The following is a 27,200-nucleotide window of genomic DNA, read 5'->3' as shown; positions in this document are numbered from 1 at the left end:
TGATTGTGGGAACCATTCATGAGATAGAAAGGTTTGAACAAAACCTGAGGCACTGCTGCAACAACCTCATCTGTATACACTGTGCAAAGCTTTAGAGCCACCACTCATAAATATTTGACTCACCACAACATCAGATTAGTAAATAATAGCCTATATGTTAGTATGCTCATTTTACGGAGAAGCGCAGAACCGTTAGTATACACATAACTGTCATTTCACTGAATACCCTCCATTGTGGGATAAACTAAAAACATAAGTGTATCAAAACACCCATATCTATTCTGTTGTTGTTTCCTAAGAGTAATCAGTGGCTAAAAGTTCCCTGTGTATAAACTGAAAACATACTTTCTTTAAGAGGTGTGATTATGTTTTGGACAGGAAACCTTACTGAATTGCAGCCTACAGCACCGAGGTTGTCACTGTACATGTCTTCCATAGGTTATTAATAACACTGGTTTAAAAAAAAAAAAAGCCTAAAGTGTAAGTGCAGTAAGACTGGGGAGGAAGACTGAACTTTAACAGTGCAGCTGAGTAGGTGGCAATCAGTGCTGATGAGCTGCAGGTGACACAAACTGGGGACAAACACTTAACACCAGGCGAGGGGAAACAGCAGAGAAGACGAAGGAAAAATTACTAAAAATTTGCGTGTCTAACCAGTAATGTGACTTCCCTTTCCCCACTCAATAATGTCAATATCTACACAGTTATATCAAAACAAGAATAGATTCTTTACAATAGAAAAGATGTGTCATTTAAGCTCATCCACAGCACTGCCACTCCCTCAGTGTTTTTGTCTTTCCTGACACTCTAGAGACTGTTAATGCATAAAAAGTTGGTGTCAACAATCTTGCCACAGTCAAAGTTTTTTTTTCCCCCATTCTGATGTTTAATGTGAACATCAAATGAAGCTCCTGACCTGTATCTGCATCAATTTATGCATTGCACTGCTACATGATAACTTCATAAATTCATACGTGTACAACTGAGAGCTGAGTGAATGTATATACATAGCATTTCTTAAATATTAAGACACACTATTTCTGACAAATGTTGCGAAACACTGGATAAAGACTGCTGGTGAATCTTACAAAACATATTGCTCAATTTCTTGTAAAACCAAACTAGTTAGTACAGGTACACATTTTCCTGGGAAACATGACATTCTTCCTCCCATTACAGTTAAGAGGGGCACGTGACAACACTGCCAAACAAGATAAAAGCAGCTGCAAAGATCCTATTGATCACAGCTTCAGAGACGGTGTAATGACAAGTGAAGACCGATTCATCTACTGTCCCTACCCACACGATCAGCTACAAGAGATGGAAGCAAAACTGGCAGCTTTGGAAAAGAAACTGAAGGCCAGCGAGGAAAAAATCGAGGAACTCAAGATGAAATGTAAAATGAAACTGTCTCATTAATGACTTTAATGAAGAATGTATTTAAGGGTAACTTTAAAGTTGGTGATAATATATTAAATTAATGGTAATGACAAAATATGGGTTCAAGTGCTAAATATCTTTCAGATATTTTGGCAATTAATTATCATGCTGTTGACAAAATGTCACAAATTGGAGCAAAATGACACCTTCAAAATGTTAGTTTTTTCCTCACCAACAGTTCAGAACCCAAAGAGTCTCTGTATGTATTGTGATGAAACTGAACAGAAATGCTTTGAATGTTTTGTTTTACATAGGGAAATCCAGGGTGGCATTCACTGTAGCAGCAGACCAGGGTGGAAACTATGGACCCTTCGATGCTGACACGACGCTGAGGTACAGCAAAAAGATCACAAACAATGGTGATGCCTTCAACATGTCTACAGGTAAATACATCATATGGGGCCACACCAACAACTTGTGTTGTTTGTTTGGTTTGAGTATTGTTGAGCTATTTTCCATGGAGGCTTGAAGAATATACTGTAGCTGTGTATTATAAATCACATCAGAAAATTTCATTGGCTACTGAAGTTTTACCAGTTGCAATTTCAGACCAATAAAATTTTGTTTTAAAAAAAAGCTCCAGTAATATTTGAGCTGATTGCACAGCACAATTACTGTTGTGTTCAGTCTTATCACTGTGATTGACTTTGTTTCCAGCTGCAGGCAACTGTTTCTGTCTCTGATTTTACTTCTTGTACACAACCTCACCAGCTTCAAAATGCAGAAAAAAGTTAGCATCTTGTAGAAACACAGTGGATCATCCAGAAAGTCAAGACAAAGAGACATGATCAGAACTTTTTTGCAACAGATTTTGCTGTTATTTAAGACTACACAAACAATGAAACAAAGAAAGAAAACCAATTAATCTGATGAATATCTTGTTGTCTCCACAGGTGTGTTTACAGCACCGGTTGATGGTGTTTATTATTTCATCTTCTTCTTCCGCTCTGAAGGAAAACATGCATCAGGGCTGATACTGTGCAAGAACGACACCCCCATTATAAAGTCAGATGACACCCAGGCCAGCTATGACCCAGCTGATACTGGAGGTAATGCAGTGGTCCTGAAGCTGGAGAAAGGGGATGAGGTGCATATGCGTCTGCCTAAAGGCAACCATGTTTGGGCTGCAGAGCGCCACACCACCTTCAGTGGTTTTCTGATCCATTAAATGTGAGAACTGATGACTCCAGAATAATGATTATAAAAATCTGAGATCAATGATGCATCTACATTGAAATAAAAATACAAGGTTGAAGCAGGTGGCTGTCACAGAGTCTTGACTGTTCCATTTACTGTTTCATGTCATGAAATCAACAAGAAATACAACATTTTAAGAGGATCAGAGGAGGATCATCCCTTTCATTTTGAACACTCAATGAGCTTTCCTCATATGTCAGTTTTGTCCAAAAATGCAAAATAGTTACTGAGAAGAAGTGACCATCTTTTACTATCCTAAAGTGCCTATTTAAGGTTATAACTACATGCCTAGTTATTACCTGAACATTTTACTTAAGAGGGTCTATTCAAACAACAACAACAAAACCTTTAAAAATGTCATAAAACAGCTTTTACCATCAACATTTCATATTTACCTGCAATGTTCTCTCAACAGTTTTACTATTTTTATAAGTTTTGCACATCATGTAGTTCCCAGAGATGAGGGACTGCAGTTCCAGGTGTTGTAAAGAGTCACAGGTAAATTAGTAAACTTCAATATTTAAATTTTAGCAAACGTACATGCTCTCTGCAAACGCATTACCCATAACTCATAACTTCCCCAAAACGTATCTTCACTCTGCGCTAGACAGAAAATGGCGTCCGCTCGGGGGAAATTTTCTACTTATTAACGTCTATACCCATAAAAAAAAACTCACGAAACAGTCTTTATGCGAGCACTCACGCTAATGAAGTTTGACAGGATAACGTAACCTTTACGGTTTTTCACAGTTTACTGACCTGTATAAAGCAGATAAAAGAGGAGCAATGAAGACACAGTGACTCTCGTTTCCCTCCAAATTACCCCCGGGGAAGCAGCGGAAGTCGGCGCTCTCTCACCGATCGCCGGAGCAACCAGAGTGAACACGAACGTTCCGCCCCTAACACGTAATATTGCTCTTAAATGAAAACATAAATGCGTACATTAACCCAAAATCATTATCACTATCAAATTCTATATATACGTTAATAAATGGTTATACCACATACCTGCTTTGACTATAAAGTAAAGCAGAACAACAACTTTGACTTCATAGTCAAAACGGGTGTTCCCCTGTGGCTGCACAACCAAAGCGTCGCTACGCTTTTACTGTCTCATCGACTCATTGGTTATTCAGGCACAGCAGATAATGCAAAAAGTATTTTTTTTTTTTTTTTCCTCTGTAGCTCAGCTCTCGCAAAAGTCAGAAAACATTTTGCACAGGTAATAGCAGAGATTTTCTTATAAATAGCATATTTTCATGTCTGATGATATTTGTCTGCAGCACAATTTGGACTGCTTATTGAAGTTTCTTCCAGAATATTTCCTTCTACATTTTTACAAATTTTTGCCTTGCAAATGCAAAGCACATGGAAACAGGGACAGTCTGTCTGGGCTGAAACAAAAGTTTGCAAATCAAAAGGGTTTCTGGGCCAAGAGTAGAACAATTAATCTGTCTTTATTTCAAAAACAAGTCACCAGAGGAACACTGATTGAAACATGCTGGTCCAGGCTTATTTTCGTAGTATTTCTGACAGTCCTAATAGCCTTAATATAACCTTATCACAATTATCAAGGTTAAAGTTGCAATCAGCTCAGGATAAAGCACCCCCAGAATACAGACAAAATTCAAAATTCTGTTTAAACATCTGCATTGCAAATACATGTTACAATACTATCCTCAGCTTGCCAGCACCAAAAAATAAAATTCCTGTCTAAAAAGGAATCTTTAGCTGTTTCTGCTATTGAAAAGCCTCCTCTGAGTCACTAAAACAAAGCGACGAGTAAGTCGATAAAAGCTTAGATGTACTGGTGGCGAATTACCATTCAAAGCTTTAAAAGTTAAAACAAGAATTTTGAAATGGACTGAAAAACTGACAGGGAGTCAATGAAATTTTAAAATGAGAGAGATATGAGAGCTCTTCCTGGGATTAGTTGATTTAAAAAGGGAGTTGCAATAATCCAGACAAGAAAAGATAACCTGACATGATTGTCTAAAGACAAGGAACTGTTTGATCCTTGGGATGGCGCTATCTGGAGCAATGGTGAGAGTCAGTTTTTTCAGCATTCAACCGCAGAAAATTATCATTTAACCAAAACGTAATGGCAAATAATCCTGTATAACATATAAAAAAGGTTGCACAAAATAATGTTGCATGGGTTTTAAAGGTGTATTCATGAGTACGCTTGCTCCCCAAAGTTCAGTTTGACTGTGTACCGTGCCCGAGCCTGAGCCCACCTCTTCAAGCGGGCACGGTACACAGAACAAAAACCATGCCTGAGCTCGACACAATGTGAGCACAGGCCAGTGCTTCTATACTATCATGGATCGGGGTTGATTACTAAAAATAATTGACTGGCTGGTAAGGAAATCCAATCAAAAAATCTCCTACAAACTGTTCTTACAATGTGCATTACTCCCACTCCCAACTTTGAGGCTGTGGGGTAAAATCTCTGAGAAGTGTTGATGTATGTTCAGATAAAGAGAAAGACTTAACTATAAAATAATGAATAAGTCAAAACATCACTTGTAGCACCAGAAGATTTATCCTCAAGTCTAAAGGCCTTTTCACATGCAGCACAATGCAAATATAGAACGTGAAAATGCGAGATACTTTGCCCGTGAATATACAGAAGCTGAAGTTTCACCATGGCTGATTGTGGACATGTTTTTTAGGATGTTTGTGGGACAGTTTGAGGTCACAGTTGGGGATGTGACCACTGCATCTGAAGAGGCATGGGACCACCTACTGGGATCGATGGACCCAGAGCTTCCTCTGGCAGTCTGTGTGATTGTGATACCTTTATTCGCGGTGTGAAATCTTGGAAAAATCGACCTCCTTTCGGAAAAACTAAATTTGAGTTGAAGTTAAAAAAACACCCTCAGTGTGAAAAGGCCTTAAGTCTTGTGATTGACAGCTGTGATAACCAATGGCGCCGTGTTTTTCCCATCATCGCAAACTCCTGGGCTGAAGAAGGGGAAGATCCTCTCAGAGAACAAACACGCAGTAAAGGTGTAGATGTGAGACTTGTTTTCCACGTCAAAGAATGACACCGTCCCCGCCTCGTAATCTATAAACACCCCAACGGTCTGCGGCCGCTCCCTGACAGAGAGAGGGACAGAGGGGGAATCCAGAGCTCGATACTCGTTCCCGTTCCTCAGCCGCATCGTCCAGAAGCCATTCTCAGGCTTGGAGGTGATCATCCCCTTCCTGTTGACGGACTCTCTGACCACACCCAGGTCCCAGAAGGTCTTTGCCCCCACCACAACCTGATTGACGATACATGAAAATATGAAAAACTGATATACATACATGAAGAATTAACTTCCCAAACCATTTAAAGAGCCATAAACTCAATTCATATCAATCAAGTATTCAGTTGTTCATTTTAGGCCAGAATGAATCTGATGCTTTATCTCACGGCCACTGTGATTTATCAGAAAGTAATTCGCTGTCAAAGTAGAAACCGACCTCGAAGTAGAACCTCCCAGACAGGAAGCCTCTGTTGCCCAGAACGCAGATGACGGGGTCGAAGCGCCGGGGGTTGTCGGGAACGATGTGCAGCAGCTCGCCGCGGCCCGCCTGCTTCCCGTCGGCTGACAAAACGATGTTCGGATGAGCGGTGTCCGGGTCTAACACTACATCAACTGAGGAGATAAGACGCAGATAAATTCAGTTAATGCTACTGTAATCCTAGTACTAATACAAAGAGAAGCTAAACGACTAAGCAAATCGAATAGCTACTAGGGAAAAGGAAAAACAGTTAAATGAAAATGCAAAAGGTAGAGGAAATTACCGTTTTGAATGCCTGATTGAAATCTGTTCTCTTAATTAAATTTATTTCTCTTTTTAAACTGATTTTCTAATAGAGTTATATTTATTTACAAATTCTTTAGCATATTTTAAAATGATGTACCTAATGACTCTTTCATGTTGTTTTAGTAAACCCCTTTTTAATTTGTTCTAGGTATTGATGGATTAATATTCAATTTGTAAATTATTTTTTATAATTCCTCTTATTGCACATTAAAATAACTTTTTACATTAAACTTTTTCATGCTGTCTATTTATTTTCAGATAATGAATTAAATTGAAGTTGTAGTTATTAATTACTGTTTATGTGACACTTGTGGTCCGCCATAGGGTAAATAAGAAAGTAATTGAATGATTAAATTGATTTATGAAAAACTATGAGACAGACTGCTGAAGATAAATAAATAAAAGAATTAAAAATATCATGTGTAGTTTTACATGATGATAGCGTCCTTTATGATTATTTACACAAGGACAGATCCACCAACGAGTCACACCTGGGCTCATGTGACCCTAATGACTCTCATAACGACAGGGTGGGTTAACGACTCTCGGGACCACCTGAGGAAGTCCAGTTGCCTTCAACTTCAGCACCTAAGACTTTGATTATTCTGTTTTTTGTTTTTTGTTTTTTTTTTGTTTTTTTTTTTTTAGAAAAATGGGACAATTGTTGTGAAAACAGATGCAGTTTCTGCCATAGTGATTTTTTGTTATGCAACCACAAGAGGGTGACAAACACAATGTTTTGAATCCAAGTGCCTGACCAGTGAAAAAGACAGTAGTGGGTATCTGCATAATTATGTTCAGGGAGGACATACCAGCATATTTCTGCATCCTCTTTAGCTCTGTCAGAAGAATAAAAAAAGAACTGAATTAAGTATAAAAATGTCATTAACTCTTCCTCAATTCACAGGAACACAAACAATCCAGTTCACCTTCTTTCTTCAGGCTTTCCAGCTCATTCCTCAGGTTGTTGTCCACTTGAGACAGTGCTCTCCTCACAGTCCCCACGCAGAGTTCAGGGTGGACACCAATCTCCATCCACTCTCTGGTGGGTGGAGGTGTTGTGAGAGAAGGCAACCTCTGTGATAAAGACAAACCAGTGAATAAATTACTGAGTATAGAGATACACTTTAAGATAAAACTGTAGCTGACTATAACATGAGAGATGTAGTTTTGACCACTTTCTTTCCTTGCACCTACTTCTGACAACTCAACCAATGGCCCTGATGAGTTAAAGCCCCTTTATTCACATCAGTTTCAGTCTGATTTTAACCTGTAAGAGGTGCAGGTGGTCCTCAGTGTTCCTCAGCTCCTCCAGCTCAGCGTTCCTCTTCTGCAGCTCGTTGATTTCCTGCTGCAGCTCGTCAGTGAGCTCCTCCGTCCTCCTCTCTGCCGCTTTCTGCATCTCCTTGATCTCTGTGTTGACTTCAGTTCGCCTCTCCTCAATGGAGCGAATGAGAGACGTGAAGAGACGGTCACTCTCCTTCGTCTCCCTCTCTGCACTCACCTGGATGAGGATACAAAAATGTTTATAGATAAAATATTATTTTTAAGCATTCCTAAGTCTTGTGGTCGACACAACAACTCACCGTGCTGAGCTTCAGACAGCTTTTCATCTCCTCTATTTTCTTCAGACGCTCCTGAATCATCTGCTGAAAATCTGCCTCAGTCTTCTTCATTTGGACCTGAACAGGCAGTGAAGAAGAAGAGACATAAACTGTAGACACATACATGCACAAATTGGACATTATTTAGGATTTCACTAAATGAAACAGCCCAGACACTGCTTTGGAAATTAAAGCCACAAACAGAGAGGTGGGTGTTTGTTTTCACATTTACACTCTACTGTGGTAGCCCTGAAGGCCAAACACAAAACATTTCAGAGCATTCCAGTTGAGTCGTTTTCTGAAATGCTGTTTTGTTTTCTAAAATGTGTGCTTTGACCTTCAGGGCCACCATACTCAGAGATTTCTAGTAATGTCTTTGAATGGTTGATTGGTGTACGACTGTTCCAACTTTTTCATGCCCTGTGATGAAACACTGTGTTTAATGAAAATAGAGCTGCAACAATTAGATTTTTTATTCAATAGATAAACTATGTACCTTTCTCTTGCCACTCTCGTCCTCTATAGTAACAGCCTGGTGATCTTTGTGCTCAGTCTCGGTGCAGAACCGACACACACACTTCTGCTCGTCCCTGCAGAACATCTCCAGCAGCCTCTCGTGCTTCTTGCACATCCTGTCCTGCAGGTTCTTCACCGGCTCGATCAGCTTGTGCAGCTTCAAGGTGGAGACTCTCTGGTGAGGCTCCAGGTGGGCGTCGCAATACGACGTCAGGCACACCAGACAGGACTTCAGGGCTTTCACCTGCAGGGATGTGGCAGCACAGACGTCGCACACCACCTCGCCTGGTTGGGCTGCAGACAGAGGCGAAGCAGACGAGCAGACGACCATCTTTCTAAATGTGTCCGCCAGCTCTTTGAAGGCTGTGTTGATGCTTAGCTCAGGCCGAGGGGTGAAGGATTTGTTACAGGTGGGGCACTGGCAGACATCACTGCTGTCCCACACTCTCTGGATGCAGGCTTGGCAGAAGTTGTGTCCGCAGGGAGTGGTGACCGGGTCAGTGAACACTTGCTGACAGATGGTGCACTGGAACTGTTTTTCTGGTAACATGTTACCTGTGGAAGCCATTACCTACAGAACAGAGAAAAGAATAAGAAGGAAGTTAGGTGATCAGTTGCTCAGGAAGTGCTTTGATAGAGGAAGTAAATATACATATTTATATCCACAAAAACACAAATGTACAGTCAAGATTAGAAAGAGTATTGAATTTTCCTAGTGAATTCATTTTCTAATAAGACATTAACAGTCAACACTTGAAGATAAAATAACAAATTTGTGTAGAGTAAAAACACACTTGACTACCTTTTACGTGTTTATCTACTATCTAATGCTGTAACTATGTAAATATGGGAAACTATGTACATCTTGAAATTCAAGACTCTTACACCCTGCACTGTTTGGTAAGCTTGGTGCATTAGTCATTGTTTTCTCCACTAAATACACACACCAGACACACCCACGCTTTCAACAGAGAATATTCACATTGTTGCTCCAGTACACAAACATTCTACAACCACTGAAAAACCTCCTGTGAGACACTGAGGATCTGGATTGGGTTGTATGTGTTCAAAGTTCTTAAATTAATGATTCACTGAATTGAATTTCACCAATTAGAGAACGAAAAAACATTTCTTAAGCTGCTAAGAATATGTCTAGCAATCAGCAACGTAAACAAGAACTATGGCGTCACAAGCTGTAACATACTGCAACTGCCAAAAAAACAAACTTTAATGGGGCTTAAAAATTATTTTAAAAAAAACTTAGCTGGCATCCTCTGTATATGTATATATCACCTTGTTTTATTTATATATGCATGCATGGAAAAGCATGAAACTCTTAACTTTAGAATAAAAGGGAATTATCCTATTGCCTATATCTTACTTCCATTTTCATTTTAGTCTGAACAGGTGATATACAGGCAAGCTAACGAAAGGTTAGTTAGTTAACCACAAAACAGCTACTTTATTTAGTGATGTGTAAAAAGGCAACAAGGCAAACTTCGAATGTCCTTGCTTGTGCAACCAGTTGTTGAAATACACTTTACTGAGGTGATGTTCAGCTACAGTAAGGTGACTCTGGAAGTGGCTCAACATGAAGCTACAGCCTGTTAGCTTAGCATACTGATACTGGAATGAAGGAGGCAATTTCCCTAAGTCTTATCTGTTATGCAAAGCTAATAACTGCTGCAACTTCTTATTTATCGTACGTGACAGTGTTATCAATCTTCTCATTTCCATTTACTGAACTGTTCCTCTAAATACAGACAGACAGCAGAGGCCTATAGGTCATATTCATACACATACGACTCATCAACTTTGCCCTAGTTGTATTGTAATGACACATCATGTATTTGAGTAATTTTTAAAAAAGCAGAAAGACAATAAGACAGAATCTTTAACACACTGGGGCAGAATTAATGATGAAAAGCAGCAACATACTTAATCAATGAACATTTTAAAGACAGAATACAACTTAGTGAGTCTCCATTCATTCAAATAAGTAAACAGTATGTTTTTCCATATAGCAGGCCTGGGTGATATAACTGTACTGACAGCTACAATGCTGTTCCTCTTTTAAACAATCCATGTCTTAACTATTTACACTGCACTACACTTAACTTCACTTTCATCATTCTTTTTTACAACACAGTATATCATATTTTTAGCTTTTACCGCTTCTAGTGTTCGTACTTACAGCTCCTTCTCCTAAGCTGGTCATACGTCTGTCCTCTGTGACGGCAGAGCAGGTGACTCTCCTGCTCTATGAATGAGTATGACTACATTACAGCTTCTAGCTGTGAAACAGGAAAGTGTAACGTCAACACAGTTATTCATCAGCCCGGCCCTCCCTCCCCTAACCTCAGTGCTGGTTTCTTTCTTTCTCTCTGTGTCTGCTTCACTGTAACTACCTGATCTTTGAACACAGCATTTACAGAACAACCTTCTAATTACTGTATCAGTAGTGTTATGCTCGCATGTTAAGGCATGAACATTGTCTGCATGTAAGTGAGTGTGAATATATGTGATCAGGGGAATAGGTAACAGTAGCTGTCATGCAGGAAGGACTGTGTTTGCCTCATGGGTGTGGTGTTGGAGTCCAATGGTTATTTTCCACTTATGACACACCTGCGGAACACAGTGCAGACACCTGCCCGGCCTGAGGAATGCTGCAGTTTTGCATTGCATTACCACAAAGTTGTGGTTGTAGTGACACACGTGGCATCAGATAAAAAGCATTATCAGCATTTTTTTAAGCGTCTTTGAATAAAGGCCAGAAAGAAGAATACATTAGAGCCAGCAAAGGCCTTTTTCTCAGAGTCAAATCTATTTTTATATAATCAGGAACCAAACCAGCTGCCCTAAATTGGTGGCTCATTTTCTGATTAGAGATCATATGACAAGTGTGTGATGAGATCTTTTACAAGCCCATAAAGTAGAAACAGGATGTGCTGTAACTGACTTTGGTAGAAGACAAAAGTGTGTACTTTACTACTGAATTAACCATTATATGCCATTCTACATGTGCATTTCTAGATTAATTGTAAATTCAAGATAGAAATTCAAAGATATTTCACAGTGAGTAGGGCTCAAATTTTGGGGATTGCCTATAAAATTACACCTAAAAACTTGAGGAGAATGCTAGAAAATACAGGAAAGTGAGAGTGTATTTCTAGTCGGGTGGACCTGCTGTTGTTAGTATTTACGCCAACCCTCCAAATTGTCCAACCCTCCAAATTGTCCCCACTTGTCCTCTCAAGTCCAAATATCCACAAGAATCCACAAGAATTGTCCACTGAGCTTTGTCCAACCTAGAATTACAAAAGGAGTGCATATGCAATAACAAGGATAATGAAGCAGAGTCAGCACAAGGAAGCAGGCTTCTCATTTTTAACTGATGCTGACCACTACCACAGATTGCATAAGAGTAGTAACACCACCCTACCTCCCACTATCACAGTTTCACATTGAAACAAGACAAGAGAAACGAGTTCTCTTTAGTGGTGAAACTAGTTCTGCATCAGAACCTCCTCTATTTGGAGCAAGAAGCTTGTGAAAAATAAGGTGTGCAAGAGTATGTAGATTTGGACTGTTAATTAAATGTGTCAGATACAGGTTTAATTCAACCCTGCCTCTTAGAAACTGTGTTTATATAAAACGAATACGCAACAGCAAATAATGTTTTGTAGCAGACGTAATTGCGACCAGATTTTGATCAGGTTTAGGTCACAGAAAGGACACAGTGAGTGTGTTTGGCTGCTGGATGAGTCAAAAATTTAGATTAAATCTAGGATTTAAGATGCCATACTTAAACTGAGATGTTTAAAACTTTTGACAGGCAAATGTTAAAGACAAAATAGAAATGTTTTTACAGGTGGACTGTTGTAAAGGTATATTCCCTCATCCAAACAAGGAACTATATGTCACCTCATATTAGCATACTGTTTACATCAGATGAGGCCGAGTGGCTTTACATCTTATTTGCATTGTTGGACACGACACAAGAACACAGCAAACATTTTCTAAACCATCCATGACCTTTTGTTTCAAAACTAACCTTCCTCTCTGCCACTTCACACTATTCAAAAACTATTTCCATAACAGTGGTTCAATGACTCAGTTAAATTTGTCCTGTGTGGAGATCTGTGACTTTTTTTTTTTCCACCTCTGAGAGATAAAAAATGTTACTCAACCTCAAATGAAAACTTCTTGTCCCTTATAAATAACTTTAAATAATTCCTAATATTCCAAATAGATTTTTAAAGTAATATGTAGCAATCTGAGATGCTTCAAAATCCACATCAGGCATAATTTTCCTACATCTCCTGAGATGTGACGCAGGCTTAAATCACTGTTCGTGTCCCTAAAGGAGGTACAAGAGATCATATGACATCTGTCAGAATTTGAGAGCGCTTTACATATCACTGGATTAAATTTGCTGTAAAAAGAGGAGGCAAGAAGACGAGAGACAGAGACGAGAAGAAACAAGGAATTGTCCTGGTAACAGCTTAGAATTAAGTCAGACTCTCAGTCAGACTTCGATAAAGGACAAGAATTGGAGAGTTTGGATATGTCACCAGCCTGCAGTCCAGGATGTTCAGGTGGGAAGTATGCTTTAAAAAATATGGACAGAATCTTTTTATTTTGCAAAATGCAGAAGAAATTTGATGTATAGCCAAATGGAAAGACAGATATATTATTTCTCCAGAAAGCTTCCTCCTAAATAAATGAGCAGCAGAAGCCTCTCATTATTGATGAGTTGATAAACTGCAGTAAATGAATGACTAATCGTAGACACATTATCTTAGTTAAATTAATTATTAATGTCTCTCATCCACAGGCATTGGAAAAGCCGTACTGTGCATTCTCCTTTTATCAGGTGAGTCCTCATGTGTTTGTGTATTTGTGCTGTATTTGATTTTACTGGAAATGGATAAATGGTAGCTGTTGTCCTGGTGTCATGCAATGAAATGCCAGATTTATGATAATTCATCCTGTGGGAACGTGGATGCCCACATTACTTTTAATGGCAGTCCAGTGGTAGAAATTTGAATGTAAACCTAAAAAAGATATTTTTGACCATGAGTTCTTTTTTTATTTATTATTACATATATTGTAACCTTCTTTTGAATGCTGGTGCCAGTGTTGAGCAAGTTACTTGAAAACTGTTCAACTCAGTAACAATGTGTTACATTACTTGTTACTTCACTATTGTTACTCAGCTGTCAGCTCCATCAGAGGCACCTTTATAAAAACTCAAAATTCTCCACACCCATTACATTGCATCTTTTGTATTTAACACATGTAGAAATAGAAAACAAGACACTGGAGTTTAATACAGCCTCATCGATGCACTCAGCTTTCCAACGTTGACCACAGGAGATTAACCAGCCTCCAACTCTACAGAGGGTGATTCATGAATGCACGCATACCTGTGGCTAAGATTTGCCTCTTCAGCCAGCAAAGAAAAAACTAAATTTTAATTATTTAAATAAGATACTTTAGAATTACCTGGAATCTCCTCTCCTTTAGTAGAAGCAGTCGTCTACCCCACACCTCAGGTCATGATTGGTCCCTGGGCTCTCTTGTTCCCTCCTCTGGACCTGCCATTCCCCTCCCACCTTGTTTTCCACTTGCTCACCTGTTTTCTATTTTCTCAATCACCTGTCAGTTACAAGTGGCACAATCAGTGATAACACAGAGCCTGATGAACAAGATTCCCAACCTTAACAAATTGGTAATTTTAACCCAAACAACAATGTTTTTCGAGCCTAATTTATTAAATTTATTTTTTCATTTGTAACTGTTTTGATGTCGTCCTGGTGATAAGGGCATCAGAGTTGTGTTTTAACTCTGAGGATTTGTTTCCTCTAGGTCAGACTTTTCAGTCACTGCTCTTCATTAGGTGTTTACTGACTATGACGAATGTCTCTTTGCCTGCAGGCCTCTGTTCATGCCTTAAGCATTACTACTTAATTGATGAACCAAAGACGTGGCATGAAGCACTAGATTACTGCAAAGAGAAGTACAATAACCTGGCCATTGTAAACAATGTGGAGGACATGGAGCGGCTGATCGCAGCTGCTGGCAGCAGTTATGAGGGGAGAGTGTGGATAGGTCTGTATGACCAAAGCGAGAAATGGATATGGGCCCTGAATGATTGGAGTTTGTATGGACATAATGATTGGAACTTCAGGAACTGGAGGAGCGGTGAACCAAATGACATGAGAACACACCGGCTGATGTGTGTTGTTTCCCGGGATGGTTTCTGGTATGATGCCTACCTGCGATCAACAGTTCGCCTTTGTCTGCTATAACAAGACAAACAGCGGTGAGTAAAATGTATAACCTATTTGTTTTGGCTTGTTATTTCCAGCAATTAAATTAATAGTAAATCCTACTTCATACAAATAGTAATTTTATGAGAAAGTGTTAAAGTACAAACTTTTTTCAACTTTCAGTAGCAAATCACTTTCAGTAATTTCAATGTGATCATTCTCATTACTTAAAGTTAAGGTGTGTTTCCCTTAAATTCTGTTACGGAAAGCTTAAAAGTATTATACACTGTATTGTTTTAATGTGCAAATAAAACTACCAGTGACTGACCTTTAGAAATTCTTTCAGACTTACCAACCATTTCCTCTGAGAGATATTTCTATATAAACCAACCTGATGACATGGCACGATGCTGTGAACTACTGCAGACAGCACCACACAGATCTGACCAGTGTGAGGAATCTAACTGAGAATGAGATGATCCAGCAGAAAGTACCAAGTGGCACACTGTCTTGGATCGGACTGTACAGACACGTCTGGATCTGGCGGCCAGATAACAGTCACTCTGATTTCAGTTACTGGGTAGATGAACACCCAAAGCTTAACACTGGTGACTGTGCTATGAGTGTGATTGATGCTGTTAACCGTGGAAAGTGGGTGGAAAGCTACTGTAGCGAAAAATTTCACTTCATGTGCCAGAGCAGTGAGTTATTTCCATCTCTGAACAACCTCATATTTATTATGTTGCATTATATTTCCATGTTCTAACCCATTTCTAATTTGGTCTATTTCATCACCAGATGAGACACATCAGTTTCATATCAAGCTGACAGCAGTGAAATCCTCAGGCGACCTGAATGACCCTAACGTGACGGAGGCCATCTTGAATGTGGTAATTACACACATTTATGGAATTATATATTGTATCTCAATCCTGAGCATATGATGGGACATTTTGAAAACAAAAAAGTGTTTTTGCTTGAATCCTTTTGTCTGATCTGGTCAGGACAGTTTCTTGCTGTACATCTCTAGATATTCAGAAGCGTGTGTGATTAATTTTTCTATGCCTTGAGTCGGGCTTTTTCCTTGAATCATAATGTTTCCTTGTAGCTAATGCTCCCAGGCCTGGTACAGGTTCACGGACCAGATGTTTGGAACCTTAGATTTTAACACAGTGTACAATGATAATGATAATGATCAGCATTCAGTGAGTTTTTAAGTTAAGCTTGTATCTGTGTGTGTTTTGTTTTCATCATTTCAATGTTATTGTTGTCACAAAGAAATGTTGTTTTTCAGTTACAGGCGAAGATGAACGAGAGCGGGTTTTCAAAAAATGTCAAACTCAAATGGATAAAAAAGCCTGGCAAAAATATCTTCCACAAAGAAGAAGAGGATAGAGATTCAGTGAAGACTGAGCTCTAATATCAATCATTGATTACTGAAGTGCAGTAGTGTGCTTGCCAGGCCAGTAGATGGCGATGAACAACATCACAGGCATGTGATTCACTTTAAAGTGAAAGAAAGGCCTCACTGCAACAAAGGTTTACCATTTTATGCCAAAAACATTGGCATGTAAAGAGGGCCTATTTATTATTTTTGGCTAAATTATGTCTTCCCATTAAGTAAACTGGTAATAAAATGACAAATTTTTGTAGTTATTCCTTTAAAAATATCATCCATTTGTGTGTTTTCTAAGTTGAAGAATTCTATTTTAGAGCAGTAGAAATAATTATAGTGTTTAATATAAGATTGTTTGCAGTGCAAAACAGTAACATATTTTAAATGTGTGACAGGTTTCTCTATAACAGATTTACAGAATATTTGTGCAGCTACTATGAACATCTACACATTTGAATACTGCCAAAAAACGCCTAGTGTAAGAGCATATGCCTTTTAGATATTTAAGTCTCTCTGTGCACATGCATTTGTTTAGTAAATATCACTTTATATCATCCAGATTAATGTTTTTACACATTTAAACATATTAGAAAATTGACTGTATCTAAGAGAGAAAAAGTGGGTTCAACATTAAGCTTTTGTGAATATGTTTAAGATATTTACATATATATAAAAATAAAACTGAATTTCCATCTTATATTGTACATGTTACAGACTGTGGTTGTTGTTAGATGTTGCAGACTTGTATCTGTTCTTCGTGTCGAACTTACAAACACACCTGTAATCATATCTTGATTTGATTTGTTTTATGTGCAATAGGCATTGTGTTTTAGAGTTACTCTTATTCTGCTGTGTGAAAGTGTAATTAATAAATTAAGTAAATAAACCCAACCATTTCCTCATGATTACTGCTTCACAAATAAAAAGAAAAGACTAAAACCAGCAAGTAAATGTTAAGTGTTAACACCAGTACTAACACCACCCTACCATGATCCTGGTTTCACATTGAAACAAGACAAGAGTATTGAATCCTCTTAGGTGGTGAAACTAGTTCTGCATTAGAACCTGTTCTCTTTGGAGCAAGTCGCTCATAAAAAATAAGGTGTGCAAAATTAAATAGGCTTATTTAAATGCGTCAGATACAGATTTAATCCAACCCTGTCTCTTAGAAATTGTGTTTATAATAAACTAATCTACAACAGCAAAAATTTAATTGGAACCAGATATAGATCAGGTTTAGGTCAACAAAGAAAGAACACAGCGAGTGTGTTCAGCTGCTGGGTGAGTCAAAAATTTTGGTTAAATCTTGGATATAAGATTCCATGATTATCTTTTAAAAATCTTTATCATTTATTTGTTCTATGCTTTGATTTCAGAGTGCACTGAGACATTAAACTGGAGAAATGGAGGTGCTCTACACCTTTTGACAGGCAAACAAAGACAAGAAATAAATGGGGAGGAAGGAACCATATGTCACCTCATATTAGCATACTGTTTGCATCAGATGAGGCAGAGTGGCTTTACATCTGCTTTGCATCGTCAAATGTGGCACACAGACCACAGCAAACTTTTTCTAAACCATCCATGACCTGTCAGTTTTGTTGCACAGCTAACCTTTCCTCCCACCACTTTACACTATTCAGCAACGTTCTCTGCAACAGTGGTTCAGTGATTCAGTTAAATTCGTCCTGTGTGGAAATTTATGACATCTTTACAAAAAAAACATTTTTGTTGGCTGTGAGAGATAGAAGAAAATGTTTATCAACCTCAAATGAAAACTTTGCATGCATCCATAGTTGGAGTTTTTAAAAATTTCTAGTTATTTTTTTTTTCTTTGGAATGAATTTGTGACACTGATAATTGACCAAATTAGACCAAATTAAAATGTCATATTAAATAATCAGAACATTAGGTGGGGAAGTCAGTGAAGTCAGTGGTGTGAGATGTGCATGACTGATGAATATTGAACAATTTATTGGGGTGGTAAAATCACTCTGAACACACCTCACACTGCAGGAAAATCCAGCAAGATTTAGGACCATCAGATAATTGGGAGATTATCGACACCTGCAGTCTGGGTGCTGCAGGTGTTCCAGATCACACCAATCAACCACCTTCAGGGGGAAGAGATACACGTTGTTTCCAGGTTCCACCACAACATTAAAGCTGGTGGTTAATGTTTTTAGGGCAGTAGAAATAATTATAGTGTTTAACAGAAGATTGTTTGCCGTGCAGAAGGATAACAAATGTTTTTAAATGTGTGACAGGTTTCTCCATAACAGATTTACAGAATATTTGTGCAGCTCAAATGAACACCTGCACATTTGAACACTGCCAAAACATGCCTATGTAAAAGCACAAAGGTCTTTTAGATATTAAAAACTCTCTGTTAACATGTAGAGATGAGTAAATATCACTTTATATCATTCAGATTTATGCTTTTTACACAAACATCTTAGAAAATTGTTTGTATCTAGGAGGGAAAAGTGGGTTCATATTAAGCTTTTCTGTATGTGTTTAAGATATTTACATATATATATTGTTCATCTTACAGACTGTGGTTGTTGTAGATGTTGCAGACTTGTATCTGTTCTTCGTGTCGGACCTACAAGCACACCTGTAATCATATCTTGATTTATTTCTTTTATGTGCAATAGGCATTTTGTTTCAGAGTTACTCTACTGTGTGAAAAAAGTGTGATTAATAAATGAAGTTTTAAAAAAATCATTTCCTCATTATTATTGCTTCACTCTTAACTTTTAATACAAATAAAATTAACAGACTAAAAACATGAGGGAAAAATAAAGGAGCAGCTGGATCTAAAAACTGACCTTTAGATGTCCTGACTGCTCCACTTGGTGGCGATACACTTCAAGGCAAGCAGACACCGCAGTCAATGACTACAGTGTTGAGCACAGGGTGTGGTGCTGTAGAGACCAGCGGGCTGCCAATCTGCTATGTGTATCTTGAAGGTGTTTATTTCATTACAGGACTAGCCTGGCACTGGGACATGTTTGGACTGATGTGCCAACACCTAATGCTGTTTCACGGTTTCCCTCATGTCCCACAGATGAAGCTGTTAGATGTGTTTAAAACACCCCTGCGTTTGCTGTTTGACACCCCCTGCATATTCTCAGCTGTCCACGTTATTTGACCCCCGCTGGCTTAGAGCGTGTGTTGAGCTTTCCTGGGTTAACTTGGTGGTCAGGTGACTCATTCACGCCTCGCTACGTCTTGTCTGTGTCTCAGACTAATTCTGCAAGGGAGTGAAGAGCCAATCCCACATTTAAACAAGGGTTATGTTAGGTTACTTCATGTAGGATGAATGGTATGTTTGAGTCTGTGTCTCTGCGTCTGTGTCATTGATCCTCTTTTCACGTCTCTGAGGTACAAAGCTGCAACACAGTTATGAAGACATGATGGTATCATGTCCCTCCTCCAGTAGTATGTTTTGCCACATACTTCCAAAGTTCACCTGGACTGTCACTGAGCAGATGATTGGAGGTTGAATACACATTAATAACATATAAAGACACAGCTATTGTGTACTCCACCCAGTCATAAATGTGCCTGCACAGTTTGTCTGCTTATTATCTTTTTACTACCTGTCTGTTAATTCATAATCAGACTGTTGAGATTACTCACTGACTGCCAAGACCAACACTTGAGCCAAAAAGCATTTTAAAGTTTCTTTCTCACAAACGTGGATCAATAAATAATGTATCTGGAAGTAATATAATAGATTTTGTTATGGAAAATACAAGTAAAGCCTCAGGAGACAAGTTCATTAGTGTAGTGTATGTGTGGTAGAGAGAAAGGTTAAAATTATAAATTTGGCGTTGCTGCCTTGACCCACTGATGATACAAAACGTTTCCAGGATTTTGAGAACAAACTGTACTATCCATCATCCTATTTATGCTGCGTTTATTTTTAGACACAAGTTTTGTTTGCTCTGTTCTGGACTTTGACTTGAAATTAATTTTAGTTTTAAATTACATAACTACATAATGATAGTCTTAAACAAAAGCTAAAGTAAATATGTTAGGACAAAGACAGGGAGGTGCAGGATGTCCAAGAAGCCCTATCAGCCAAGGAGTGGATGATGAGGATCCAGCCTTGACCTAAAACCAGAGCGCTGAGGAATTACATCCACACTGGATGATTCTGCAACTCACAATTTACATCCAGGGTCAATGTTCAATGCTAATATAAGACGTGGTGTACCCTTTTTATCAAGCTTTATGCATGAGACTGGAGGTCAGAACCTGCAAATAACTCCTTTATGGGGATTTCTAGTTTGTTTCACGTCATTGTTTAGCTGTCCAATCCAAAACTTTACTGTTTACAGGATAGTTTCCAGCCACAGCAGACAGGCAGATACAGTTCAGAAAAGAAACATTGACATGTTTTGCCTGTGCCAGACTAACCACAATTAACATCACACTGTTTACTTTTAAATGAAATATGCAGTTGCTGACGTTTGTCGAACTCTTCCTTGTAACTGAAAGGACTCAGGTCCGATCCCAGGAACACCAGCCAGAGTGGATTATAATTACAGTGTAAGGCAAAAGAAGACTGAGAACCAGAAATACTGGTTACACCCTTTCATAAATGTTACACTGGGAGGAACTTTTTGCTCATTTTCACTTAACAGGGACTGTGTGCTATGAACAGATCCATACAGCTGGTTTACACACATCTGTTAAGGAGTACCTGTCCATCAACTCACACAGGTAAGACATTATTCACAGACAGTAGATAGTGTGTACACAATCAAAGGTAAAGAGGTGAAAGTGGATGTCATGGATCTTATCAGGGACCAAAAACATAATAATAAGATGAAAGTTACTGGAACACATGTTGGAAAATACATATCTAGTATGTGTGCAATAGTTACATTAGTTTAACATCTTTTGTGATAGATGAACCCGTTGTTCTCTTCCAAAGCTGTAGTCAGTGGCCTCATTCCCCCAAGTCCTTGGCACTACCACTGATGCTATTGTTTCTTCTCTACATTATTCCGCCTACTGAATGAAAATTTACACATCTGAATGGGGGCCAACTATTTTTGTGAGGAACACAAATGTTGCTTGTACGTAATGTGTTTCCAACGCAATGTTGTTTTTCAGCGACAGAAACATGGCTTCCGTGCTGTCTGAGGAGCAGTTTCGGTGCAGCATTTGTCTGGATATCTTCAAAAACCCTGCCTCGATCCCATGTGGGCATAATTTCTGCCTGGAGTGCATCAAACGCTTCTGGGATACGAGACACAAGTCTGAGTGCCCTCTTTGCAAAGAGGCCTTCAAAAACCGTCCCAACCTCAGGATCAACGTAGACTTGAAAGACATCACTGAAAAATTTAAACGGTCAGTTGATATCATTTTTGTGTGTATAGACCACACTGTTTTTAGCAATGTCTTGCAAAATCAAGTCTTAGATTAACCAGATCTGTATTAAATCAAAAGGTCTCTGAGGGGCAAACCAGCATACAAGCCACCCCCGATGAAACAGGTTTCAAGACACCCTTCTAAGTCTGATTTTCCCTGTGATCTCTGCCATGGAGAAGAGTCCGTGGCGGTCAAGTCGTGCCTTGTCTGCCAGGTGTCATACTGTGAACTTCACCTGATGCCTCACCTGAGGGATCCAGTGATGACGAAGCACAGACTGATGGATCCGGCCACCTTCATCACCAGTCACCTCTGCAGAAATCACAACAGGCTCCTGGAGATGTTCTGCAAGAAAGACCAGGTGCCAGTGTGTGTGAAATGCACCGAGAGGGACCATAAACACCATGATACCATCCCTATTGAGAAGGAGAGCAAGAGGATCAAGGTTAGGAAGAGAGGTCTATCATTCTCTACTATATCAGATAATGTGTTGTTTCTCTTATTTAAATTGAAATGAATTTGTTCACCTTCAACTTTTACAGACTCAGATGAAGAGGACTGAAACTGAGTTCCAGCAGATGATCCAAGCCAGAATCAGAAAGATTAAGGAGATCAAAAATTCACTGGAGCTCAGCAAAGTATGTATTACTCTTTATGTTTTTCAGTTATAAACATGAACATTTAAGGGACCAAAACCTGGAGCCAATTTTATGAATCTGCCAAAAAAAATGTTCCTACTCAAAGCCTTGCAAGGTTTCTTCTAAATCTTTTGCAACAGCACTGGTTAGGAACAAAACCCATAGCTCATATCAGGGGTGCCTGCTTTTAACCAGCGTGTGCTAACTGGTGCTAACATTAGCACAAAGTAGAAATGAATAAATAAATAAATGTAGAAATCGCATTTTACAATACCGAATGTATTCATTTTGAATTGATTATTCATTTATATATACTTACATAGGCTTTGCCAGGTTTAAAAAAAAGAAACAGAAAAGGTGTTTGTTGTTGTAATACTCATTTTGGCCACAAGAAGCTGAAGTGCACCACTGCCCCAGTCTAAATGGGACTAAACATTTAAAATTAAAATACATCAAAATACATCAAAATACATTAAAATACATTTCTAGCCAAAGGAAAGACATGACAGTAATGCTACATCACTTGCTAACACACAATACACAGTGTGTACCTTGTGAGTTCATTGAGAAATTAAAAATCACCTGGAGAAAAATAGAAATGCTTTGAATCCTTGTTAAACTGAGGCAGTGGCACACTTCAGCCTCTTGTGGCTGAAATGAGTATTACAACAACAAACACTGAGGAGAAAACTTTCAAGATCTGACTTGGAAAATGGATCACCAGAATTTTTCTTGTCTCTCAGGGCTTCCATACTTGTTCAAATTTCTATATTGATTATTTGATCTATGTATGTTTGCAGACAAATAAAAACAAGGAAATACAGGCAAGTGTTGAGGTCTTTACGATGGTGATAAGTACCATTGAGAGGAACCAGGCTTTGCTCCTCGAAGAGATTGAGAAGAGACATGAGGCAGCTGAAAAGAGAGCAGAGGAGTTTCTCAAAGAGCTGGAGCAAGAAATTAATGAACTGCAGAGGAGATGCAGTGAGCTGCAATACCTGGAGCACACTGAGGACCCTCTTCATCTCCTACAGGTTGGTCGTGACACAGAGTACTGCTACTCAGTTGGTATTTAAGTGTGCTAACCTGTCTTGAGATTAAGTAATTGATCAAAGGCAACATGGGTTATTATTGCCAAAGATAGATTATTTATTTGTGCTCATGGAAAACATGTATCACTGTCATCCTGTTTCAGAGTTTCCCCTCTCTGAGAGTTCCACTGTCCACCAGGGACTGGTCCAGGGTCAGAGTTCACTCAGACATCTACATCGGGACAGTGAGGAGAGCTTTTTCCAAGCTGATGGACGTCTGCCATGAACTTGAAAAGAAACTGTCTTCAGAAGGTCTGGAGCGTCTAAGCTTAAGCATTTTACTATCTATATATGAAAAATCATCTGGCTAACAAGACCAATGACAGAACGTTCAACCTTTATCAGACAGGTTTTTCATGAAACTGAATTAACAACTGACAACAGTTCTTTTTCTTTTCTATTGTAGAATTGACAAAGACGAATCAATATGCAGGTATGTGCCTGGACTTCATTTTGTAAAGAATGTCAGAATAGTTAACTCATCCCCATATATGGTCAAACCAATAACTGCTATAAGAATAAGTTGAGCCATCTTTCAGTATGTTGAAAATTGTTTTTCTGTCTTTAGTGGATGTAACTTTGGATCCTGCGACTGCTGCAGGCTGGCTGACTCTGTCCCCAGACGGAAAACAGGTACAGTGATTACTAACTGAAATATGTGACAGATATTATGCTACAGGACGGTGCTGTGTGGTCCAACAATTTAATACTACACTTTGCAGCAACTTAGGCTCAATTTCTGGTCATTTCCAAAGTCAAAGTTGTCTTGAAAAGTCCAGATGCTTTATAATGGGATAAAATTGTCAGTTGAAATGATTGTAACATCACAGATAATGTACATGATGTAAAATCAGGATGTCAGTTTGTTGTTGTTGATATTGATGCATAGGTGAGCCTCAGCAGCCAACAGAGGAAAGTCCCCCTGCCCGACGACCCCCGCAGGTTCGACTCCTGCGTCTCTGTTCTGGGGAAACAAAGCTTCACCTCTGGCCGATGCTACTGGGTGGTTCAGGTAGGTGCTAGTCAAGAGCCAAAGGTTTTCAGAGATGTTAATAAATGTCTTGTTGGAATTGTCACTCTGGGAAAAAGTTAGTATAACAGGTTTGGAATCTCCTAAAGAGCTACACAATGTAGTCCTGACTATAAGTCCAATCAATCATTTGTTAAACAATATTGTAGCCAGTGCACAGCAGGTTAGCTGAAACCTGAAATTTGTCTACAGAAAAGCCAACAACTCAACATATATGGGGGGGAAAAAGTTACTATAATCAACTAAATGGAGGTGTTCTTTAACGGAAATTTCACTGGAAGTCAATAACTGCTCATAACCAGTAATTAACACCGAATAATGGACCTGGGTAGAGAATCTCCACCAGAAAACATACAGTCTTTTAGAAAGCCACAAACTGGATTATTTTGAATTAGCTTGGAGGAACAGAGGTTTTTAGATGGGATCTGTTCATTTCCGTTTCATATGAAATCACACACGTAGAGTTCATCTACATCCCTGCACTGTGATGTAAATAGAGCAGGAGAAATACAACAACTCCTCACCACCCCCTTGTGGTTGTAAAGATGCTCTGCCGTTTTTTTATGTAGTATTTTCAGCTCAAATCCAAGTATATTATCCAACTTCACTCGGAGTTAATCTCTAATTAATCTCTGTTTGTCACTAAAGTGATACTAACGCAGGTGCGTAGTTTTATGTGGAAAGACTGTGTAATACTCATTTCGGCCACAAGAGGCCGCACTACCCCGGGCTACTACAGGGCTCTTTAACAGCAGTTGTTTGTCCACTGGCTTGGCTTGTGTGTCTGATTCTGATTTCTGTACGTTGTGTTCAAGGTTGGAGATAAAACAGACTGGGATCTTGGTGTAGCAAGGGAGTCCATCAACAGAAAGGGCGCCATCACGGTGCGCCCCGACAGCGGTTACTGGGCGATCTGCAGGCGTAAAGCAGGCAGTCTGAGCGCATGCGCCGGCCCCTCCGTCACCCTCCACCTCCAGGAGACCCCTCAGAAAGTGGGCGTGTTCCTGGACTACGAGGAAGGGTCGGTGTCCTTCTACAACGCAGAAGCAAAGACTCACATCTACACCTATAGCGGGTGCACCTTCACTGAGGCCCTCTACCCGTACTTTAACCCCTGTCTTCATGACAACGGGAAGAACACCGCCCCGCTGGTTATCTGTCCTGTGGAGGCTGGGTTCACTGGAGAGGCAGAGTTTTTTACCTGAGGAGGTTAAAAAAGCTTAAATCAACAAACGAACCTGTCCACATCTCCACTGGTTTGCCCTAGAGGGTTGTTGATCCTGATGTTTGCCCAGTGGTGTGTGTTTCTGTGAACAAATCCCATAAAATGACCAAAACCAACAATGAATTGATTCTACTTTTGTCTGTGTATACTACTGCTACTGTCTGCGTATAGTACTTTTAGCTTGTCGCATGTTATTCAAGGGTTAGGGTCTTGGACTAAAATGCAAAGTTAACATAAACCATGTTTATAGTTGTGGAACTGTTTACCAGCTGCTGTTTATGATAATCCTCACTTTCTGTTCAATCATGTTTATGCACTGTAAATGTTTGCGATGAGTTTTTATCATTTTTCACACTGTTCTGTTCGACATTTTTCCTTTTCAAAACTCAAATTTGTCTCCTTTGGACACTGTTAGTTTGTATCAGCTGTTACATGTTAAACTCTTGATTAGTAGACCTCATTTACAGCTGCTGCTAGTTAGCAAAAATCTCAATATAAAACGTCTTGTGAAGGATTGTTTGAGTTATTTCATCAATCCCTCATATATGAAAAAGTCTACCAAATATGATTTTTTAATGGATATTGTCTCACATATTTGTAGAAAATGTTATCCTGTATGGGCCTATTTTTGTCATTTATTTTATTTTTAAGATACATCTGCTGCTTTTGTAGAAGCAGTAATCACAACAACCTCAAAATTTACCTCATGTATTTCTCCATGTTTATTGGATTTATTTTTTGCTTACACTTGTGAAGACATATAACCACAAGATCAAGATCATTTCTGAGGGTGTGAGCTTTCAGTGATCAAAGAATTGTATATACTTTTGCACAAACTCGGTAAACTTCATCGAACACAAACCCCACACTCCTTTGAATCAAAGCACTTAGCAGGTGGCGTATGTTATTAATAAATGCTTCACCTCTTAAAAGGGAAAGTCCCTGCAGCTTTGTAAACCGAGCCTCTGCTCAGACCTTACTCAGTGCTCTGAGTATGTGGGTGAGGCCAGAAACTGGTCAGGCTCCATCCGGCACACACAAATGAATGATTGTCATTGTGTTGTCAGAACCAAGTGATTCACTACATGTGGAGACAATGCAGGTTCTTGTCAACACATTACTCAAATTGCAGTGGGTGTCAAATCAAAAATCCAATGTGACAGGTAGTGCCATTGAAGGAAACGTTGTATGGTTTCGTTTTGATGGCACCGTTCTCTGGTTCACATACTGCAGCTGAAAATGTGTGTCAGTTCATTTTATTCATCCTGCTGCTGCTGTTTCATTATTTGCAGTAGGTTCTCACCAATATCTGGTGACCGTGTGAGTGCAAATGCTGACATGAACTGAACAAGCTGCTCCATTAACAACTGCAAAATGATTCTCCACATTGTGATAAATGTGGACAAAAGAACACTGCATTTGGAGGAGCCTTGTGAGACTGTGAATTGGCCCAGACCAGAGTCCAAACTGACTTCCCTTAAAAGAAAATTGTTGTTGTAAAGGAACTGTTGAGGTACAAAGCACATCATGTATTTGATGGATTGGCTTGCCCAGATGAAGCTCAGATGTTCATGATTCCCA

The 27,200-nt window shown here is 39.1% G+C and overlaps 4 protein-coding genes across 6 annotated transcripts; 3 read left to right on the top strand and 1 right to left on the bottom strand.

The window, feature by feature from the left end:
• Window positions 1-1,140: 1,140 nt before the first annotated feature.
• On the top strand, window positions 1,141-2,709 carry LOC108890734 (complement C1q-like protein 4). The gene is made up of 3 exons (XM_018687725.2): window positions 1,141-1,396; window positions 1,695-1,823; window positions 2,334-2,709. Exons 1-3 carry the CDS (start codon window positions 1,156-1,158, stop codon window positions 2,606-2,608), a joined length of 645 nt encoding a protein of 214 aa, XP_018543241.1. The 5' UTR covers window positions 1,141-1,155; the 3' UTR covers window positions 2,609-2,709.
• A 1,366-nt stretch (window positions 2,710-4,075) lies between these two features.
• On the bottom strand, window positions 4,076-10,927 carry LOC108890762 (E3 ubiquitin-protein ligase TRIM39). 3 transcript variants are annotated; one of them, XM_018687763.2, is made up of 8 exons: window positions 10,771-10,927; window positions 8,557-9,147; window positions 8,043-8,138; window positions 7,727-7,960; window positions 7,386-7,533; window positions 7,269-7,295; window positions 6,109-6,284; window positions 4,076-5,906 (listed from the first exon to the last, which is right to left on the bottom strand). In XM_018687763.2, the coding sequence occupies exons 1-8, from the start codon at window positions 10,792-10,794 to the stop codon at window positions 5,535-5,537; spliced, it is 1,668 nt and encodes a 555-aa protein (XP_018543279.1). In that variant the 5' UTR covers window positions 10,795-10,927; the 3' UTR covers window positions 4,076-5,534. The 3 variants fall into 3 exon arrangements, with proteins under 3 accessions (XP_018543279.1, XP_018543280.1, XP_050931411.1); XM_018687764.2 differs by having other exon boundaries at window positions 8,557-9,131; window positions 10,771-10,893; XM_051075454.1 differs by lacking the exon at window positions 7,269-7,295.
• Window positions 10,928-14,249: 3,322 nt separating this feature from the next.
• LOC108890729 (uncharacterized) lies at window positions 14,250-16,877 on the top strand. The gene is made up of 5 exons (XM_051075756.1): window positions 14,250-14,310; window positions 14,517-14,869; window positions 15,237-15,552; window positions 15,650-15,741; window positions 16,146-16,877. Exons 2-5 carry the CDS (start codon window positions 14,636-14,638, stop codon window positions 16,269-16,271), a joined length of 768 nt encoding a protein of 255 aa, XP_050931713.1. The 5' UTR covers window positions 14,250-14,310; window positions 14,517-14,635; the 3' UTR covers window positions 16,272-16,877.
• Window positions 16,878-20,908: 4,031 nt separating this feature from the next.
• Window positions 20,909-26,551, top strand: LOC108890725 (E3 ubiquitin-protein ligase TRIM21). Its single transcript, XM_018687716.2, has 10 exons — window positions 20,909-20,981; window positions 21,378-21,614; window positions 21,714-22,080; window positions 22,178-22,273; window positions 23,074-23,307; window positions 23,469-23,616; window positions 23,771-23,797; window positions 23,933-23,997; window positions 24,254-24,376; window positions 25,210-26,551. The coding sequence occupies exons 2-10, from the start codon at window positions 21,388-21,390 to the stop codon at window positions 25,597-25,599; spliced, it is 1,677 nt and encodes a 558-aa protein (XP_018543232.1). The 5' UTR covers window positions 20,909-20,981; window positions 21,378-21,387; the 3' UTR covers window positions 25,600-26,551.
• The last annotated feature ends 649 nt before the right edge of the window (window positions 26,552-27,200 follow it).

The sequence above is a fragment of the Lates calcarifer genome, linkage group LG14, assembly GCF_001640805.2.
Source record: "Lates calcarifer isolate ASB-BC8 linkage group LG14, TLL_Latcal_v3, whole genome shotgun sequence".
Taxonomy (NCBI): Eukaryota; Metazoa; Chordata; class Actinopteri; family Centropomidae; genus Lates; species Lates calcarifer.
Note: the sequence above shows the minus strand (reverse complement) of the source record. Positions and strands in the feature narration are given on the sequence as shown.

Coding starts and splice junctions, on each gene's coding strand:
- LOC108890725 (XM_018687716.2), top strand. CDS start 21,388: ATGGCTTCCGTGCTGTCTGAGGAGCAGTTTCGGTGCAGCATTTGTCTG. Junction 21,615..21,713: donor ATCACTGAAAAATTTAAACG/GTCAGTTGATAT, acceptor TTAAATCAAAAG/GTCTCTGAGGGGCAAACCAG. Junction 23,308..23,468: donor ACCCTCTTCATCTCCTACAG/GTTGGTCGTGAC, acceptor ATCCTGTTTCAG/AGTTTCCCCTCTCTGAGAGT.
- LOC108890729 (XM_051075756.1), top strand. CDS start 14,636: ATGGAGCGGCTGATCGCAGCTGCTGGCAGCAGTTATGAGGGGAGAGTG. Junction 14,870..15,236: donor ATGCCTACCTGCGATCAACA/GTTCGCCTTTGT, acceptor ATTTCTATATAA/ACCAACCTGATGACATGGCA. Junction 15,742..16,145: donor CGGAGGCCATCTTGAATGTG/GTAATTACACAC, acceptor GTTGTTTTTCAG/TTACAGGCGAAGATGAACGA.
- LOC108890762 (XM_018687763.2), bottom strand. CDS start 10,794: ATGACCAGCTTAGGAGAAGGAGCT. Junction 7,961..8,042: donor GCTGTCTGAAGCTCAGCACG/GTGAGTTGTTGT, acceptor ATCCTCATCCAG/GTGAGTGCAGAGAGGGAGAC. Junction 7,296..7,385: donor GGAAAGCCTGAAGAAAGAAG/GTGAACTGGATT, acceptor TTCTTCTGACAG/AGCTAAAGAGGATGCAGAAA.
- LOC108890734 (XM_018687725.2), top strand. CDS start 1,156: ATGACATTCTTCCTCCCATTACAGTTAAGAGGGGCACGTGACAACACT. Junction 1,397..1,694: donor CGAGGAACTCAAGATGAAAT/GTAAAATGAAAC, acceptor TGTTTTACATAG/GGAAATCCAGGGTGGCATTC. Junction 1,824..2,333: donor TGCCTTCAACATGTCTACAG/GTAAATACATCA, acceptor TTGTCTCCACAG/GTGTGTTTACAGCACCGGTT.